At 49.1% G+C, this 18634-nt stretch overlaps 1 protein-coding gene across 1 annotated transcript in view; it reads left to right on the forward strand.

The window, feature by feature from the left end:
- The first annotated feature begins 223 nt into the window (after positions 1-223).
- HTRA1 (HtrA serine peptidase 1) overlaps positions 224-18634 on the forward strand; it is a 57722-nt gene continuing 39311 nt past the window's right edge. Inside the window, exon 1 of the mRNA XM_049855758.1 lies at positions 224-780. Within this exon, the coding sequence (XP_049711715.1) occupies positions 294-780 (487 nt within the window). The 5' untranslated portion in view covers positions 224-293. The remainder of the gene's footprint in view (positions 781-18634) is intronic.

An 18634-nucleotide genomic window follows, 5' to 3' on the forward strand; every position in this document is an offset into this window, starting at 1 on the left:
GGAAACTGAGGCCGGAGGGGGGACGGATCCGCCCACCAACTGGCGGTGCTTGGGCGCGCCCGCCCTGCCCTCGCCGCGGGCGGCCCCGCTCCAGCCATCCGGCCGGCCCCCTCCCGGGCGCCGTGCCCATCCCCAAGGCGGCTCGTCACTGCTACGAGGCCAATAGGCTGGGCTGCCGGCAAAGCACCCTCGCGCCGCTCCCCCAGTCCCGGCCCGGCCCCCGGCACCGCCTCCTGCGTTCTCCCCGGCGCCGCTCCCGGCCCGGCCCAGCTACCGCCGCCGTCGGAGCCGCCATGCAGCCCCCACGCGCCACGCTGCTCCCGCCGCTGCTGCTGCTGCTGCTCGCCGTGTGCGCCCGGGCGCAGCTGCCCCGGTTTGGCCGCTCTGCACCCGTACCCGCGGGCCCGGCCACCGGCTGCCCCGCGCGCTGCGAGTCGGCGCGGTGCGCCCCGCCACCCGTGTACTGTGAGGCTGGCCGTGTCCGCGACGCGTGCGGCTGCTGCGAGGTGTGCGGCGCGGCCGAGGGCGAGGGGTGCGGCCCGCAGGAGGGTCCGTGCGGCGAGGGGCTGCAGTGCGTGGTGCCCTTCGGGGTACCCGTCTCGGCCACCGTGCGACGGCGCGCGCAGGCCGGCCTCTGCGTGTGCGCCAGCAGCGACCCGGTGTGCGGCAGCGACGGCAGCACTTATGCCAACCTGTGCCAGCTGCGTGCCGCCAGCCACCGCGCCGAGAGGCAGCGCCAGCCGCCGGTCATCGTCCTGCAGCGCGGCGCCTGCGGCCAAGGTACCGCTTCGCCGGGACAGGCGGGCCAGCTAAGGGGCGACGAGGGTTGGCGGGGGCTTTGAGCACCTACTTGCCGGGACAGACGCGCAGCGGCTCCCTTGTGGCAGCGGTGCGCGGGCTCCCTCGGACCGAGCTTTGTGCTCAGCCCTGGGCCGGTTCCGCGGCCCGGTGCCCGGCGCGCAGAAGGCACATAGCGCCGGGGACCCGGGACAAATAAGACGGAGGAATGTGGGCATGAAGGGAGGAGAGAAGTTCGCGACTGGGGACGGCGCCTGCAAAGACCAAGTCGGAGGCATTAGGACCACAAGGACGCGTTTCTGTTGCTCCGCTTCCGTATAACTCTGTCTCCCTAGCCCCTATATCCTTTAATGACCATGCTTTAATTTTATTATGGACCCTCTCGGTGAAAACTTTATTTACTACTACTTTTTTTTTTTTTTTTTTTTGAAAGAAACAGATTCCGTTACCCGAACCACGTCCCAGTCCTCCTAGATGTTGGGGACTGGTTTGGTAGCTGCCAGGCATCTCGGTTGCTGGCTGCCTGTCTTTCTTGGCTTGTTTAGACCCAACCCGACAGAAATGAAAGTGGCTCTTTTTGGATAAGCTGAACGGGGCTTTGGATCAGGAAATCTGCCGCGGCAGAGCAGGGAGCTGGGAGGAGAGAGGGGCAGTTCTTCTCTGTCCCGCTGCATCTACGGGACTCGGCTCGCGGGCGAGGTGCTGGGGATGGGGTGAGGAAGGTTCGTGGAGAAATCTTCCAATTCTTTCACGGCCTTCCGGAGAGATACTTCTTCTCTTCAGGCGGAGAGACCATGTGGAAAAACCAGAGTTCAGCTGCGGCCAGGCCAGCTGTGTCCACAGGCACCGGCCAGCCGTGCTTGGCCGTGCGCTTGGCGGCAACCAGGGGCTGTCGCCGGGCCCAGCACGGCCTCCCCAGCGCAGGCGCAGCGGGGCGGGGCGGGCGGGGAGGGGGAAGGGAAGCCCGGTGCCGAGGGGCTGGCCCAGAGTTTCTTTACCAGAATGTGGTCCAGCATGGCCAGCTAAGGCCCGCGGCATTTTCGCTCACAAGGAGAGCAAGGTGCCAGAGCCATCGGGGGAAAAATTGGAGATTGTGTATTCTGTCACAGCGCGGGAGCAAGGAACCAGCCTCAGCCTAGTTTAGGGGCGGAGGAGGGTTAACCTGGGGAGCAATGAAGGTGCTGTGTTAGGTTCCAGCGGCTCAAAGAAAGCCTGGTGGTGGGACTAACCCAGCAGGAGAAGACAGACCATCCTGGTAAGGAGAGTCTGCATTTCCTAGCACCGCTGTAACAAATACCACAAGTACCCGATACCTTGCCGTGGAGTCGACTCATACCACAAGCGGATGGCTTTGAAGAACAGAAATTCATTTTCTCACAGCTTAGGAGGGTAAACGTCCAAATTCAGAGTGTCGTTCTAGGGGGAGGTTCTCTGTCTATTTCAGCGGCTGGTAGCAATCCTTGGTTCCCCAGCATCTCCGCATCTCCACGTGTCACCTTTCTTTTCCTGTTTGTGCTTCCTTGTCTCTTTGTCTGTCCTGCTCACATCACTTAAATGTGATTAGGCTTAAGACACACCCTACCCTGACATGCCCTCATTAACACAGCAAAGAAAACCCTATTTCCCGATAGGATTATATCCACAGGTATAGGGGTTAGGATGCCAACGTATTTGGGGGGGACATAATTCACGGTGGGGAGTTAAGGCTGCTGCGATATGGGCACGAGGTGAAGGCTTTGAGAAAGCGTCCTGCGTATTTTGTCAAAACGAAAGCAGCTGTTCTGTGTATGCCCCCCACTGCACAGGGTTCCTGGCACCACGCGAGCCGCCTAATTTATTGCCAGTGAGGCAGTCACTTAAGGAGCTTAAGAGCTGGCAGAGTCTTTCATTTTTGGCTGGGGAGGGTCACTGGCCATCCCAGAAACCTCCAGAAGAGCTGTAAATAGGTTGATTAGGGCCTAAAATAGCTGCATTCGGTGAGGCATTATGGCGGGACCATGAGCTCACCGTGGTCATAGTGCTGGACACCTCGACACAGTGGACTGGATCTGGCATCTGTTTGGAGCTCCAGTCTCCTGGATGTGGTTCTGTGCCTTGGATTCAGAAATCAGACTTTCCATGAGCTTATGCTTCAAGTGAACAAATAGCTCTGGTCAGGCTTCATATTAAGAAGAAATCAAGCTTGGCAGCGGGTGAGGGTTTCTTGGGAGGCCAGCTGGGATGGAGACCTGGCTCTGGCCCTTCCTGGGGTGTTACCTGACCAGGTGACTGTGGCCTGTTCACCTCTGGGAGTCTCAGACCTGAGGGGATTTGACCAAAGGGTCTCTGAGGTCCCTTCTAGACGCAACAGTTTGATTCTTAAAAGAAAACACTGTCTGAAGAGGTCGTGGTCACCTTGCCCTTGTTTGAAAGGCTGGGTTTGCTTCTTTAAGAGTTACTCCTTTTTCTTATAGTCACAGCCAGGTTTAGCACTGACTGGATGCGAGCTATCCTGGGCCCGGTTGCCTTGTACTTCAGCTTTGTGTATGCTGCTGCCGAAGGCTCCCAGATGACCATGGTAGTAACGTGCTTGGTTCCAGGAGATGAGCCCAGGTGAACTTGGCATACCTTGCTCTTCCCCAGGTGCCCCGAGGCTGGGCCTGCCTCCAGGTCCTCTGGATTGAGATTCCTTCTGAGCTGGTCCATCTTTTCCTTTACCACCTTCCATGCCATTAAAAAAAAAGAAGAAGAAAGAAAAATGATCTCAACAGAGGAAAAGAAGTGTACGTAGTCTTTCTGAATGTTTTTCCAGAGGCTCCAGAAGTCGCTGGAAGTTGGTCAGTGTGTCTAGAACCACAGGGGACCACTAGCCAGGACAGTGGGCCTCAGGACAGAAGTGAGTGGCAATGAAGATCCACGTATATTGCTGCTAGAGACATCAGAGGTCAGCTTTTGGAATGAGTGACATGAGGTCTATCTCTAAATTCATTCAGAGCAACTGTTGAACACCTACTGTATACTCGGAAGTGTGCCAGATATAGAGGCTTAGGCGACTGAGGCTTGGTCGTTCATGATCTCAAGGAGTTCATGGCAGACCCTACGGCCCACTGGTTAGGGCTGGGGTTCTGATGACAGAGTGCCACTTTCTAGGTGTGTAACTTCTCATATGTTACTTAATCTCTCTAAGCCTCAGTTTCTTCATCAGTAAAATAACAATAAACATAATTGTACATACATCCCACATAAGGTTGTTGGAGGGATGGAAGGATTTAATTATATGAAGTGCTTAGCACTCTGCCTGATGGATGACTCGAGTTCAGTCAATATCAGCAATAATAATTATTATCCTCATTATCATCCAGGCGTCTGAACAAGGAATCAGCTCGGTGGGGAAGTACTGTGACGAACCTGTCTCCCTGGAGACAGGGGGTGGGTGAGTTAGGAGGACATCACGGAGAAGGAAGGGGATGCAGATGGGTGTCCTGGAAGCTAACGAGGAATTTCCCAGTTAATTTGTTAGAAAAGGTTCTCAGAACCAGCCTTGCCTGTCACCCTGTCATTGAAACCTCCAGCTGTTGCCTGTGTCATCTGAGAAGGTTATGACTTTTCCCGAATTAAGAGCTTCCGGTATTGAACACTTGGGATTTGACAGATGTTATCGCCTTACCCCTCCCTGGGGTTTTCAAGGCCCAGGAGATGGCTGTTTTCAGAAGCATTTGGGCTTTCTTGAGCTATGCCTGGCTAAATTTGCATGATCTGGGAATTCTTTACAAGGAAAGATGGCCATGTCTTGAGGTCGGGGGGAAATGGTTTGGGAGTACATAGACACCCTGTTAGTTTGATTCCTAGAACAAGTTGTCGGGTGAGCGCATTTTACGAAAACATTCTTCCACAGCCTCGAGTGGCAACAGCTGTACCTTAGCAGGGGTAGTCGTGTCTCCTGGTACACACAAGGGTCTCTGGGGGCACGTTGTTGTGGATGGAATTCCTGATAATTTCCAAATTTGAGCAGACACTGTCTTAATGAGTCAGAGCCTTGTGCAATGTTTTTTCAAACCTCAGCAACATCTTTTTCGTGAGTTGTGCAATCAAATCTAGAGAAGACGGTGCTGGGAGGCCCGTGTGTGAGAAACTGGTTTTTCTCCAAGTTAGGTGAGGTTTGTAGTAGAGTTCCCTTTCAAGTAGTCTCGGGCAAGATGTTAGTCCATCATCCAACACTTGAGTCATCTCGCTCCCTTTGACTAGGAGAACCCTCTGTTGGGTGCCAATGTTCCAAGTGGCGGGCACCGCTTGGTGGGATGGATGGATATGGAGAGCTCTGCCCGTTGAGGTTGCACAGGGAGATAGCTGCCAACTGGATACAGAGGAGGGAAGAGTCAGCACTCAGCCATCACATCTGCTTTTCTCAGGCAGTGAGCTAGCCCCGGGGAATGAGTTCTTCCCCAGGGAATGAGTTCTTCCCCAGGGAATGAGTTCTTCAGGACAGCCAGGGTGGTGAAAACAGCTTGAAGCATAACAATGGCCTGAAGAGCTAGCATGACTGACTGCTTTCTGGGAGCTAGGCACTGTGCTACTGATATGGGTCTTAACTCTTTCCTCATTTCTCCCTCGTACCCACCCAGGAAAGTGGGGGCATAATCTCCATTATATAGCTGAGAAAATAGTTAAGGCTCACACACCACCCAGTAGGAGGAGGTGGAGCCTGGATTTGAACTCAAATCTGCGTCACTTCTGAGTCTACACTTGAGACCTTGAGACTTCTTTGACTCATTATTGTTTAGAAGCATATTTATTAATCTCCATATGTTTGGGGATTTTCCAGCTACTTCCCTGGTACTGATTTCTAGTTTAATTTCATTGTGGTCCGAAAACATACTTTGTATGGTTTCTATCCTTTTAAATTTAAAAGGTGTGTTTTATGGCACAGAATGGGGTCTATCTTGCAGAATGTTCCATGCTAACTTGAGACAACAGTGTATTCTGCTGTTGTAGGGTGGAATGTTCTAGAAATGTCCATTAGGTCAAGTTGATTGATAGTGCTGTTCAGTCAACTGTATCTTTACTGATTGTTATGCATTGAATTGTTTCCCTCAAAAATGTGTGTCAACTTAGCTAGGCTATGATTCCCAGTGTTATGTGATTGTCTACCATGTAGTCATCTGATATGATTTTCCTACGTGTTGCAAATCCTACCTCTAGGATGTTAATGAGGCAGAATTAGAGGCAGTTATGCTAATGAAGCAGGACTCAAACTACAAGATTAGGTTATGTCTTGAGTGAATCTCTTTTGAGGTATGAAAGAGAGAAGCCAGCAGAGAGACAGGGGGCCCTCCTCCCACCAAGAAGTAGAGCCAGGAACAGAGTGTGTCTTTTGGACCTGGAGTCTCTGCGCTGAGATGCTTCGAGACCCAGGGGAAGATTGATGACAAGGACCTTCCCCCAGAGCAGACAGAGAAAAAGCCTTCCTCTGGAGCTGGCACCTTGAATTCAACTTCCAGCCTTCTAGACTGTGAGAGAATAAATTTCTCTTTGTTAAAGCCATCCACTGGGGGTATTTCTGTTAAAGCAGCAGTAGAAAACTAAGACACTGATTTTCTGCCTGCTGGATCTATCAGTTCCTGAAAGAGAGTGTTGAAGTCTCTCGGGTCTGTTCTGAAGCCCTAACTACTGTCTCCTGTATGTACTATTGGTGTTGTGAAACCTGGGTTCTAGCCCCACTTGGACTCTTTGGATGAGTTATTAACCCTTTAGCCTATTTCCTAATCCACAGCAGGGGGATAATGATGGTGCCCAGGAGACCTCAGGATACTGTGGAGGTCGGGTAAGATAATAGGTGTGAAGGTGCTTTGGTTAAACTGGGAAGTGCTGGAGCATTGTAGTTGTAAGAGGTTAGAGCCTCCAGTTGGCAATCCACAATCTGCTGGAGTCCTGGTAGAACCTGCACAAGGACAGTGGGACTAGAAGGATGGGACAAGTGAAATGCTTACTGCTGTCGAGGAATGGGTCTCCTCCGGGTATGTTTTTGTCCACTGAAACATGGTAGCTGTTGGGCACGGTGACTGCATTGCCCTTGAGCACTGGCCCTCTGTTTCAGTCTTTTGGAATAGCCATTACTGGCCAACCATATAATCCTCTGTACCGGCTTCCTAGATAAAATGCCACAAAGTGGCTTCTAAGAACAGAAATTTATTGTCTCACAGTGTCAGTAAATCTGTGTCAGTAGATCAAGGTGTTGGCCGTGTTGATTCCTTCTAAGGCTTTGCAGGATAATGTGTTCCATGCCTTTCACCAAGCTTCTGGTGCATCTGCAAGCATTCCTTGGCTTGCAGCAGCAGTGTGACATGGTGTCTTTCCTTTGTCTCCCTGTCTCTCTTCTCCTTTTTTATAAGGACAGTAGTCATACAGGATTAGGACCCACCCTACTCCAGTAGGAGCCCTGGTGGCACAGTGGTTGAGAGCTTGGCTGCTAACCAAAAGGTCGGCAGTTTGAATCCACCAGCTGCTGCTTGGAAACCCCATGGGGCAGTTCTGCTCTGTCCTCTAGGATCGCAGTAAGTTGGAATCAACTCGACAGCAATGGACTTGGTTTTTTTTTTGTTTTTCCTACTGCAGTATGACCTCATATTAACCTGAGAACATCTTCAAAGCCTCAGTTTCCAAACAAGGTGACATTGTGACATTCACAGGTACCAGGGGTTAGGACTTCAACGCTTCAACGTATCTTTTGAGGGACACCTTAGCCCCTCCCTGCCTTCCTAATGGAACAGGCGTTGGGGAGAGAACAGGGTCCACACATTCGCTTTTCCATGAGACTGAGAAACTGGGTGCTTTCACTAAGTCTCCCTTTTCAGAACGATACTGAAGAAAACACTTTTTCCCCCTCAAAATAATCTTGGGTTGGAAGGTGACCCAAAACCTATCCATATGATGACTAAAGAGTTATAAGCGCATAGAAATGCCCTTGAAAAGTAATTAGAGAGCTTTTGCTGAAGGGAAAAAAAATCAGTATAAATATCGTGGTGGACACGCCGGATGAATCAGGGCTAAGATATTCAGAAGTCTTTGAGTTGTGGTTAGACTTTCTTTGGGATGAATATACCAAGTTTTTCCTCTCTTAGCAGAAAGACTCTGTAATTTCTTTTTTCCATATTGTTTAGGTATCATGGAAAAAATGCACTCATTCATTTGATGACGCATTTGAATGATACAAGTTTGTAAAGTTTATAATCACATAAAAAAAAAATCCACAGTTCCATCATATCAAACAGCTTCATAATTTCTGTCTAGGATATTGCACAGTTTTGTGAACTGTTCCCGTTTGTGTCCATTTGGGCCATGTTGGCTATTGTCATCAATGCTGAAATGAACATTCTCATGTTCATAGTACTTTCTTCATCTAGGGTTATTCCCTCAGGATAGATACTGAGCAATCCAATGACTGGATTGAAGGATTTGAATTTTTTATGGCCCTTGGTGTATATTGCCAGATTACTTTCCAGAAGGGATGTATGTATTATTCATTGCCGTCAGCTATAGAATTATTGACTTTTCAGGTCACTGAAAGCTGGGGCAGCCAAAATGAAATTTCCCCTAAAGAAATCCTTCAGGATAAGTGGAAGAAGACAGTAGCAAACCACTAATTCTTCTTGGCTGGTAAATCATGATGCCTGTCTTCTAAGTTACCTTTTTTTTCAGGTTGATTGTTTTTGAAGAGATCCCAGTGCTTTGGGGTAGGGTGAGGACTAAAACATTAAGTTTTACCTGGGGCTGGGGTGAGCTCACAGACCTTCTGAGCCAGAAGGGATCTTGTAGTTGTTGGGCCCTCAGGGCCAGCACTCAAGCTTTGGATGAAGAGCCTGGGGGACGTGGAGGCCCCAGCCTGTCTGTGACAGAGAGAGAACCTGAGTTCCTCGGTGCCCAGCCCAGGGCTGAAGCCTCCCAGATGTAGCATGCCGGAGGAGCCAGACTGTTTTTTAATTGTTTTGAAAAGTGAAGAATATGTTTATTCAAATGTTTTATACGCAGAGACTCGAGTATAACATAAGCCACATGTATAAACTTCAGTTTTCCAGTTGTTGGTGGTTACGTGCCATTGAGTCAATTTTTGACTCCTAGCGACCCCATGTGACAGCGCAGAACTGCCCCATAGGGTTTCCTAGACTGTAAGCTTTACGACAGCAGATCGCCAGGTCTTTTTCCCACTGAGCCACCGAGCCACCAGGGCTCCTATAATTTTCTAGTAACCATGTTAAAATAAAAAGAAACAGGTGACATTAATTTTTCCTTTTTTAAGTAACAGCTTTACTGAGAGAGAACTCGTATGTCATAAAACTCACCCTTTTACAGTGTACAGTTTGGCGCTTTTTAGTGTATTCGCAGAGCTGAACAACCCTGGCCACTCTAATTTTAGGACGTGTCATCACCTCAGAAACAAACTCTGTATCTGTTAGCAGTCACAGCCCACCCCCGCTCCACCCAGATCTAGGCAACTGCTGCTTTACTTTGTCTCTGCGGATTTGCCTATTTGGGACATTTCCTGTGAGTGGAATCATAGAATGTGTTATCCTTCGTCACTGGGTTCTTTCACTCAGCACAGCGTAGCGTGCACCACTGTTTCATTCCCTTTTATTGCCAGGGATTCCGTATTTCGTTGTGTGCATGGATGAAGGCCAGGCTTTTACCTTCTCTCCTTGATGAGGAACCCAATCCCAGCCCTGAAAGTCACTTTGAAACAGGGCTTCAAATCCGTTCATTCCAGTTCGAACCCCTGCTGAGAATTTGCATTTCCACCCCTCCCCCAGATATACTGAATCAGAATCTAGATTTTAACAAGACACCCAGGCGATTCTTCTGTATAATAAATTTTGAGAACCTCTGCTCTACCAGTGGTTCTCAGAACTGGTCCCTAACCAGCAGCATTAGCTTCGCCTGGGAACTTATTAGAAATGCAAGTTCTCAGCAGGGGTTCAAACCAGGACAAACCAGTTGGAAGCCCTGCTCTGAAAGTCTCACTTGCCCGGTGGCACTGACTTGTTCTATTAGAAGAATCAGAGCAATTGATGCAGGAAGTTGACGTTAAAAATAAGGATATTCTGTAAACCCACACCTGTTGCTGTTGGGGCAATTCTAACTCATAGAGACCCTGTAGGGCAGAACTGAACTGCCCCATAGGGTTTCTAAGGTAGTGATCTTTCCAGAAGCAGACTGCCACCTCTTTGTGCCAAGGAGCAGCTGGTGGGTTCAAACTGCCGACTTTTCGTTTAGCAGCCAAGCACTTAACCACTGTGCTGCCAGGGCTCCTTAAGAATACTCTTTACAGATGGGAGTTATGCATTGAAGGAAAAGTTCAACAAATGCACTTTTCAGACTTATTACATCATATATGTATTTTTTTGAGCTGGAAGGGATGTCAGAAATGGTCTAGCCTACACCCTTATTTTATAAATGAGGAAATTGAGTTTGCCTACTGCCTACTTTTCCCTTTCTTAAAACCAACTGGTTGCCATCGAGTCAGCTGAGACTCATGCCACCCCATGTATGTCAGAGTAGAACTGCGCTTCTCATGGGGTTTTTGATAGCTGAGTTTTCAGAAGTATCGCCAGGCCTTTCTTCCAAGGCACCTCTGGGTGAACTGGAGCCTCCAATCTTTCGGTTAGCAGGGAACATGGTCAACTGTTTGAACCACCTGGGAGCTCCTTACTTGAGCTAGATTCCTTCTAGCGTTTAGTTCCCTTTGTTCTCCTTTTTCTTGTATCTATTTTTTTTTTTTTAAGCTGGAGCATAGTAGTTCATTAGTAATTTGCCATTCTTACACAGGACGAACATGGTTTGCTTTCACTTTCTTCTCTCGGGTTTTCCTTTGCCATCGTGTTCTCTTTCCCCAAGCCCTAAGCTCTTCCTCCTCCTGCAAACCCACTGTTGAGTTAATCCCGACGTTGGTACCTCCCAGCGACTGCTCTGCTCGAGGTGGAGGGGCCCCGGAGGCTGCACGTGTCTCTGGCCCTCCAGACATAACAACAAGGAGGACTCGGAGCAGGAAGCCGGCCCTGCTGAGAAATCTGGGAAGGCCAGGACCGGAGCCAGATGCTTATCAAGACGAAAGTTAATAGTGTTTTTGTGAACTGAGCAGTCTGCTGTTTCCCTGAGGATAATAATAGTCACATCATGCTTGGCACCCAGGAGATTTCTGAAAAAAACTCAGTGCGCTGTGTGGTGAAATTGGTTGGAAACTTTTTTTCCCTGATACATGAAATAGGTCAGAAAAGACGCAGATGCAGCAAGACTGACCAAATACCATCATTCACTACGGGTGTGCTCGAGACTGGGAAGGATTTTCAACGACAGGTACCTTCACACATAGGCACATTGTCCTGGAAAAGGCGGCTTTTACCAGGAGAGCCAAAGCTACAGAACTGGGCTGTGCTTCTGACCGGTGGCACAGATGGGGGTTCTAGCCAGCTGGCTGGGTGCCCCCAAAAGCTGGGTCCTAATCTGCTCTATTTTGAGAGAGGCTGTCTTAGACTTGTTTGGGTCTGTTTTCCTCTTCCTTGGCTTCACCTGCCTGAGTCTTCTTCAGGCAGCATTTGCTGTGGCTCCGGGCCAGCACTGCAGACAGCTCCTTGCTCTGGGCACCAAGGATGGGGGTGGAGGGGGGAGGATTTGCAGCGAGGCTGTGGTCTGGCGGCCTCCAAGCTTTTCCCACTCTGAGCCGTCTGGGAGACTGTACCGGAAAGAATGGGCTGCCAGGGCTTGGAAGTGCAAATGTGGCTGGAATGGGGGCCAGATTCCAGCCTCCACCTCCTGCTCCGCCTCCTTTTTCCATTACAAGCAAGAAAGGGGTCTCCCGAAACTCTCCTGAATTTTATTTCTTTTCTGGCTGCACAAAAGCTAAGTAGAGTATAGTCATCTTCATTCAGTTTCTAACCTTAAAAAAATAATCCTGTGGGTTCTGTTTATCTTAACAAAGCTGATCTGAGGGCCCCCGGTGGAGGGAATCTTGACCGTGCCTTTTCTATTTTGTTCTTCCTTAGATTTGCAGCTGATACCCCTGGCCCAGGGTTTCCAGGCTCCCTCGGGGAGGTGGCTGCCCCCGCCCCCAGCCAATTCCTTGCGTTTTCTCTGCAGGGTTCAGAGCAGCCTAGCTGCATGGCCCCTCGGTGGCTGGCGCCCCCCATGCCCTGGAATTTGCCGCAGCAGCACTGATTAGAATGGGGGTCTGGCTTTGTGGAATGTGCAAGAACTGGCTTCTGTTTCTGCGGCCTCCCTTCCCCAGACCAGCGCTAGGCCAGACTCTGGGGTTGGAGCCGTTGCTAACAAGTTTCCTTGGAATTTATAACACTGTGGCAGACGGAATACAGCGCTCAAACTGAAAACATGGGGAAAACAAGTCCTGGGTGTCTTTGTTGCCTTCACTAGGTTATACACCCCCCCGCCCCCGCCAAAGGCAGCCACTCTTGCAAACAGGGGCCCGTCCTTTGTGCTTTATGATGGAATGTGGCAACCTGCTTCCATAAAGATTTACAACCTTGGAAACCCTATGGGGCCATCTGTGATACATCTAATGGTTCCATCCCATCCAGAGGAAAGGAGAATGAAGAAAACCAAAGACACGAGGAAAATACTAGCGCGAAGGACTAAAGGATCACATGACTCAGAGACTCCACCACCCTCAGCCCAGAAGAACTAGATGGTGCCTGGCTACCACCACCCACTACTCTGACAAGGATCACAACAGAGAGTCCAGGACAGAACAGGAGAAAATGTAGAACAAAATTCAAATTCATGAAAAAAGATAGACTTACTCGTCTGACAGAGACTGGAAGAACCCCCGAGACTGTGGTCTCTGGACACTCTGCTAACTCAGAGCTGCCACCACTCCCGAAGTCCGCTTTTCAGACGATTAGACAGGCCTATAAAACAAAAAATAACACACACGAGGAACGTGCTTCTTAGTTCCATCAAATGTACGAGACCAAATGGGCAACTACTGGCCAAAAGCAAGGTGAGAAGGTGGGAAGGGACAAGAACTGGATGAATGGCTACAGGAACCCAGGGTTGAAAGGGTCACATTGTGGGGATTGCAACCAATGTCACAAAACTATATGTGCATAAATTTTTGAATGAGAAATGAACTTGAGCTGTAACCTTTGACCTAAAGCACACACACACACACACACACACACACACAAATCCTAGGGGCCGCTCTACTCTGTCCTATAGGGTCTTGTGAATCGGAATTGACACCACGGCAAAGGGTATACGTACCTGTCAAGAGCCTGTTAAATTGATTTCTGTCTTGGCCCTCAAGAGGGCTTTTGGCCCCTCAGTGGATAGGAATCAAAGACCACTGGAAAGGGATGAGCCATTCTGGGCCAGAAATATGTTTTGTGTATGTTTCTATGCCATGGTAGTGGTGGTTCAGTGGTAAAATTCTTGCCTTCCATGTGGGAGAACCAGGTTCGATTCCCAGCCACGCGCCTCATGCACAGCCACCACCCATCCGTCAGTGGAGGCGTGTACGTTGCCATGATGCTGAACACGTTTCAGCAGAGCCTCCAGACTGAGACAGACTAGGAGGAAAGGCCTAAGAGATCTGCCTCTGAAAATCAGCCAGTGAAAACCTTATGGATCACAACAGTGCAATCATGGGGGTGGCGCAGGACCAGGCAGCATTTCATTCTGTGTGCATGGGGTCGCCATGAGTCAGGGATCGCTAACAGCAATTGTGCAGTTCATGACTGATTTTAAGTGCAGCTTGCCTGCCTCCGTTCCACCCACTCAGCTGCCCTGGCCATGTTTCAGCATGAAACCCCACAAAGGGAACCCCTTAGGCAAAAGCCACACCCACGCCCCACGTGGACCAGCAGCTCTCCTCAGGTGCACAGTATCAGTTAGTTAACCACCTGCCTCCTGGGCCTGTCTCAACTGCCCACCCACACCTGGGGCACGTGGCCTAAAGCCAAACCAAACCCATTGCCATTGAGTCTTCATAGCAACTGTAGAACAGAGTAGAACTGCTCCATAGGATTTCCAAGGCTGTAAATCTTTATGGAAGCAGACTATCATATCTTTCTCCCTGGGACAGGTGTCCTACTTGGCCTCAAGTGCCGGTTTTCTGCCGGAGTGGTGGTGCCTGAATTCCAACACTGACGTCAGGATTCAGTGTGGTGGGGATCCAGCGGACAGCATCCAGCCCATTCACCAGGCCCCCTCTTCCTCCCATCCCCGTGGCTGACCACCTGACCTGGGTTGAAGCTCTTTATATGATCTCTGCTTTTTCTCTCTGATACTGTCCATGTACCCCATCAGAAGCGGGGGGAGGGGCCTTTTGGCTCACAGAAGTGTGTGGTGCTGAGTGAATAGGACCAGCGCTAGAGGGGAAGCCTGGGACCCAGGCCTGACAGCACTGAAGCTCCCCGTGGCCTCGCCAGGCCCCACTCAGCCTCTTTGCAGAGCAGGTGGACGGAATGTATGAGATCAGGCACTGGGCACGGGCAGATGATGTCCCTAGAGTCTCATTTCCTCCTGGAGACCCCCTGGATTTATTTATCCAGCAAGCTGCCCCTTTGTAGCCACTTTTAGTCTAGCTATCCTAGGGACCGAAAGGAATATCCGAGAAATGTAAGTTGTGGTCCTTGGACCATCAAAAGATGAAGAGAGAAGCCTCCAGCATACCCTGCCCCCACCATGGCAGTGAATTCTGGGGTGTCACTGTGTTCTAGGCCTGAAGAAGGCTGCTGACCCTTGGAAGGTGGGGCTCCCAAGACTGGACCTCCATCCGGGTGTGCTCCTCCTTCGGGCGCTGGGAGGGTGGCTGACAGCAGCTGAGGGGCATGTCACAGACTCCTTAATAAACCAAACCGTTCCCAAGGGCTTCTCAATTTTCCTGACACCCCGTGGGGGACCTGCTGTGTTTGCCTTTTCTCAGTCACAGTTTCTGACAGTTTCCTGCAGGTTTGCCAGTGGGAGAGTGGCTGTGTCTGCTGGCGGCCAGGGGACGTCTCCCCAGGCTGTTGGGCGGGGCCTTGAGCTTGTAGCAGCCAAGGGCTGACTGTCAGAGGATGGTCTCCTGTCCCTTCTGGTGAGAATGGGGACTTGTTTTCTGTTGGCCTTCATTTCCAGCCTCTGCAGGATGCGTCTGAATGCTCTTGCTTTTGAAAGAACATGTATTTCTTTTGTTCTGTAACCCAGGCCCACATGACTGTGGAGGAAGAGAGGGTGAATAAAAGCACTACAGAGACTGGAACATGAGGTGACCAAGTGGTTCCTGACAGGCCTGCCCCATTTTGGCAGATCGGAGTTTCTTTCCTTACAGTTGTCCTTTCTCCTAAGCCTTGCCCATTCTTGGAATTGGACTGTAATTTTATTTGTAGAAGGTGCTCTGGTCACTAACCGAAAGGTCAGCGGTTCAAATCCACCTGCTGCTCCAAGGGAGAAAGATGTGGCAATCTGCTTCCGTAAAGAGTTACAGATTTGGAAACCCTCTGGGGCAGTTCTACTCTGTCCATTAGGGTTGCTGTGAGTCTGAATTGACAGCAACGGGTTTAGTTTTTTTTTAATGTTTTAGGTCAAAGTTTACATAGCAAATTAGGTTCCCCTTTAACGATTTTTATATGGATTGTTCCAGGCCATTGGTTACAATTTTTACATAGTGTCAGCATTCTCATTATTTCCATTCTGTTTGTTCTGTTTCCATTGATTTTTAGCTTCCCTTTCCCTCCTTGTCTTCTCACCTTTGCCTTTGGGTAAATGTTGACTGTTTGGTCTCCTATAGCTAATTGTTTAAGGGAGCACATTGCTTATGGGTGGTACTGTTTATTTTATAAGCCAATCTATTTGGCAGAAAGGTGACCTGCAGAAACAGCTTCAATTCCAAGTTCAAAGGGTATCTTAGGGCAGTAGTCTCCGGGATTCTGCTAATCTCTATTGGTCCAGTAAAACCAAAAACCAAAACAAAACTAAACCCATTGCCCTCAAGTTGATTCTGACTCATTGTGACCCTACTGTAGATCTGGCCTTTTTTAAGAATTTGAGTTTTGTTCTACATTTTTCTCCCATTCTATCTGGAACCTTCTATTGTGTACCTACCTGGTCAGAAAGATTGGTAGTGGTAGGTGGGCACCATCTAATTCTTCTAGTTTCAGATTAGAAGAGGTTGTGGTTTGTGTGGGTATAAAAATTGCATGGCAGCAGGGCCATCGTCTGACCTCCACTAACTTCACAAGGGGGAAGGAGAAGCAAGATCCATAGACCAAGACTGATTTCTATGAGGTGGAAGTCAGACATGCTTCGTGTCTGTCATCTTTACCAATTCTGACACAAACCGTTCTCTTCCGTGACACCCTGTACCTCTCTGTTGAGTTGGATAATTCATTGCAATGGCCACACAGAACTCACAGACAATACTCACAATTATGGGGTTTATTAGGGAAGTAACAAGTTGCAGTTCAGGTTCAGGAACACTCAAGATACAGTTCTTTGTTGAGGACAGCCTCTTAGCCGTGCCTGCAGGCATGCCTCTCTTTGGCCCTAGGCCTCTGCCCTATTCAGACAGGTGTGTCAGAGCTCTTCCAACTCTGCCCTGAGGCACCCCACTGCTCCAGGAAGCCCACTGCATTGTCTCCTGCTGCTCTCCTGGTTCTGCTGCTGTTTTTCTGCCACCGCTTCTTGCTGTCTTCAGTGTTACAGCTCTTTCTCTTTGTCTCCTGATCCAGGAGCTTCTAAGTGTGGGGATCCTGGGTCCAAAGGACATGCTCTCCTCCTGGCTCTTCTCCTTAGTGGCAGTAAAATCCTCTCTTTCCGCCTTTGGGATGGCTCATTTTAAGCCTAGCAGGATGGCAAAACTGATCAATCCCTTTGGTGGGCAACAATTGCCCTATCACACAATCCTGCCCAGTCACTTGCGTGGGAGTTACAAGACCATGGTGGGAAAGACCACACAGAAGCAATCCATCACACCACAGTGGGCTGTTAGTGCTGTGGACTAGTTTCTTCTTTGAGCCTTTGATTTTCTTCATTCTCTTTTCCTGTATATGAGTAGAGAACAATTGTTGTATCTTAGATGGCCGCTCGCAACTTTTAACACCCCAGATGCTACTAACCAAACTGGGAAGTAGAAAATTATCTTTGTGAACTATGTTATGTCTTTTGACAAAGTTGTGCCCTGAAACTATGGTCCCAAGCCTTTTGACCCAATAAACCAAGGGTTTGATTTTTTAATGGGTATTATTGGTAGTCTTTAAAATATAACTACTTTTGCTGGCATTTGAAGTTGAGCCATAAGGTGAATCACACATGATGTCTTCTTTTTCTCCCTGGAAGCTGGGAGGGAACCTGGAAACCATCTTGTTGAGCCTCCTTTCTTTCAAGTGGAGGAGTCTTCAGTGCGGGGGCTTGCCTGAGGTGGACTTTGCTTGGGGAAGTTATGACAAACAAATTCAACTCCCAACCCAGAAAACCTCTCCACAAAAATAGAAGAGAGAGAAAGGTTTTATTGAGTAAGCATTGTCAAAGAGCGAACTGGAACTTCTGTTAAAACTAAAGCAAAGATATTGATTGAAGGAACAAAAGATCCGGATGGGGCAGCACTTCATGAGGACTCACCGAAGTGCTCCATCAAAAGAATTTTTCAGAGTTTAAGTACAGAAAATCCAGGAATTTACAGGGAAAAAATTCTGATTGGTTGGCATTTACAAAATTACGATTTAACTGGCAGGAGACAGTTTCAGGCTTCCTTAAGCATTGTTTAGTTAATCATAGGGTTTGTGTCAGTTAACTTCTTGTTAATCTATAGATATTTTGGGGGACAGCCTGAGTGAGTACACTTCCTGGGAGCATGCTGTGAGAAGAAGGGAGGGGAGGGGAGCTTGCAAGCTTCCTGAGGTATTCTGGCTAGCAGACTTTTGAAAGTCAGCTAAGAATGAGCAGTAAACAGCAAAAATGGAGTCCAGCCCACATCTTTGGCAGAAACCTCTCCTCATGCCAAGCACCTAGGTTTTTTTTTTTTTTTTTGGACCCCTTCACAGCATTAAGCCAGAACATGATGTATCATAGGCAATCCATCAGAGAGACTGCAAAGAGAGAAAGGAATCTCAACAGTTATTAGCTAAGCGGATACTACACATTACATTCATGTTTTCAAGATAATAGTGTTATTTTTCTAATCGTTCTGGGCTGGGGCACCTGAGTTTATGCTAATCTCTTTCCAGGCAATGGGAAGGTGGAGGAGGTTCACCTGAAGTTACATTTCAAAGAGGTGGCTGGCAGATTCTCAGGGAGACATCTGAGATTTATGTATTTTTCAAAGAGACAAAGCATTTACAATGACAATTACCTAAAGTGAGTTCTCAGAAAATGTGGGAGCCTTTTCCCTTGGTTTCACCAGGGAGATTTAAACCATTTTATTTCAATTTGTAAGGAGCCCTGGTGGCACAATGGTTAAGTGCTTGGCTGCTCATTGAAAGGTTGGCGGTATGAACCTACCTAGCAGCTCTGAGGAAGACAACCTTGCAATCTGCTCCAGTAAAGATTAAAACAAAAGAAAAAAACCATTGCTGTCGAGTCAATTCTGACTCATAGTGACCCAATAGGACAGAGTGGAACTGCCCTATAGTTTCCAAGGAGCACCTGGTGGATTGAACTGCCAGCCTTTATAGTTAGCAGCCATAAAGATTACAGCCAGGAAAATCCTGTGGAGCAGTTCTCCTCTGTCACATGAGGTCCCTATCAGATGAAATCGATTCACCCCCATCCAACGTTTCAATTTGCATTTGTCCTTACATCGTCCCAGGGTTGTGAGCTGTCGCTGAGGACGGGGGTCTTGCCTCTCAGCACAAGGGACGCTGTATCAACCCCTGCA

Source organism: Elephas maximus, chromosome 16 (genome assembly GCF_024166365.1).
Source record: "Elephas maximus indicus isolate mEleMax1 chromosome 16, mEleMax1 primary haplotype, whole genome shotgun sequence".
NCBI classification, from domain to species: domain Eukaryota; kingdom Metazoa; phylum Chordata; class Mammalia; order Proboscidea; family Elephantidae; genus Elephas; species Elephas maximus.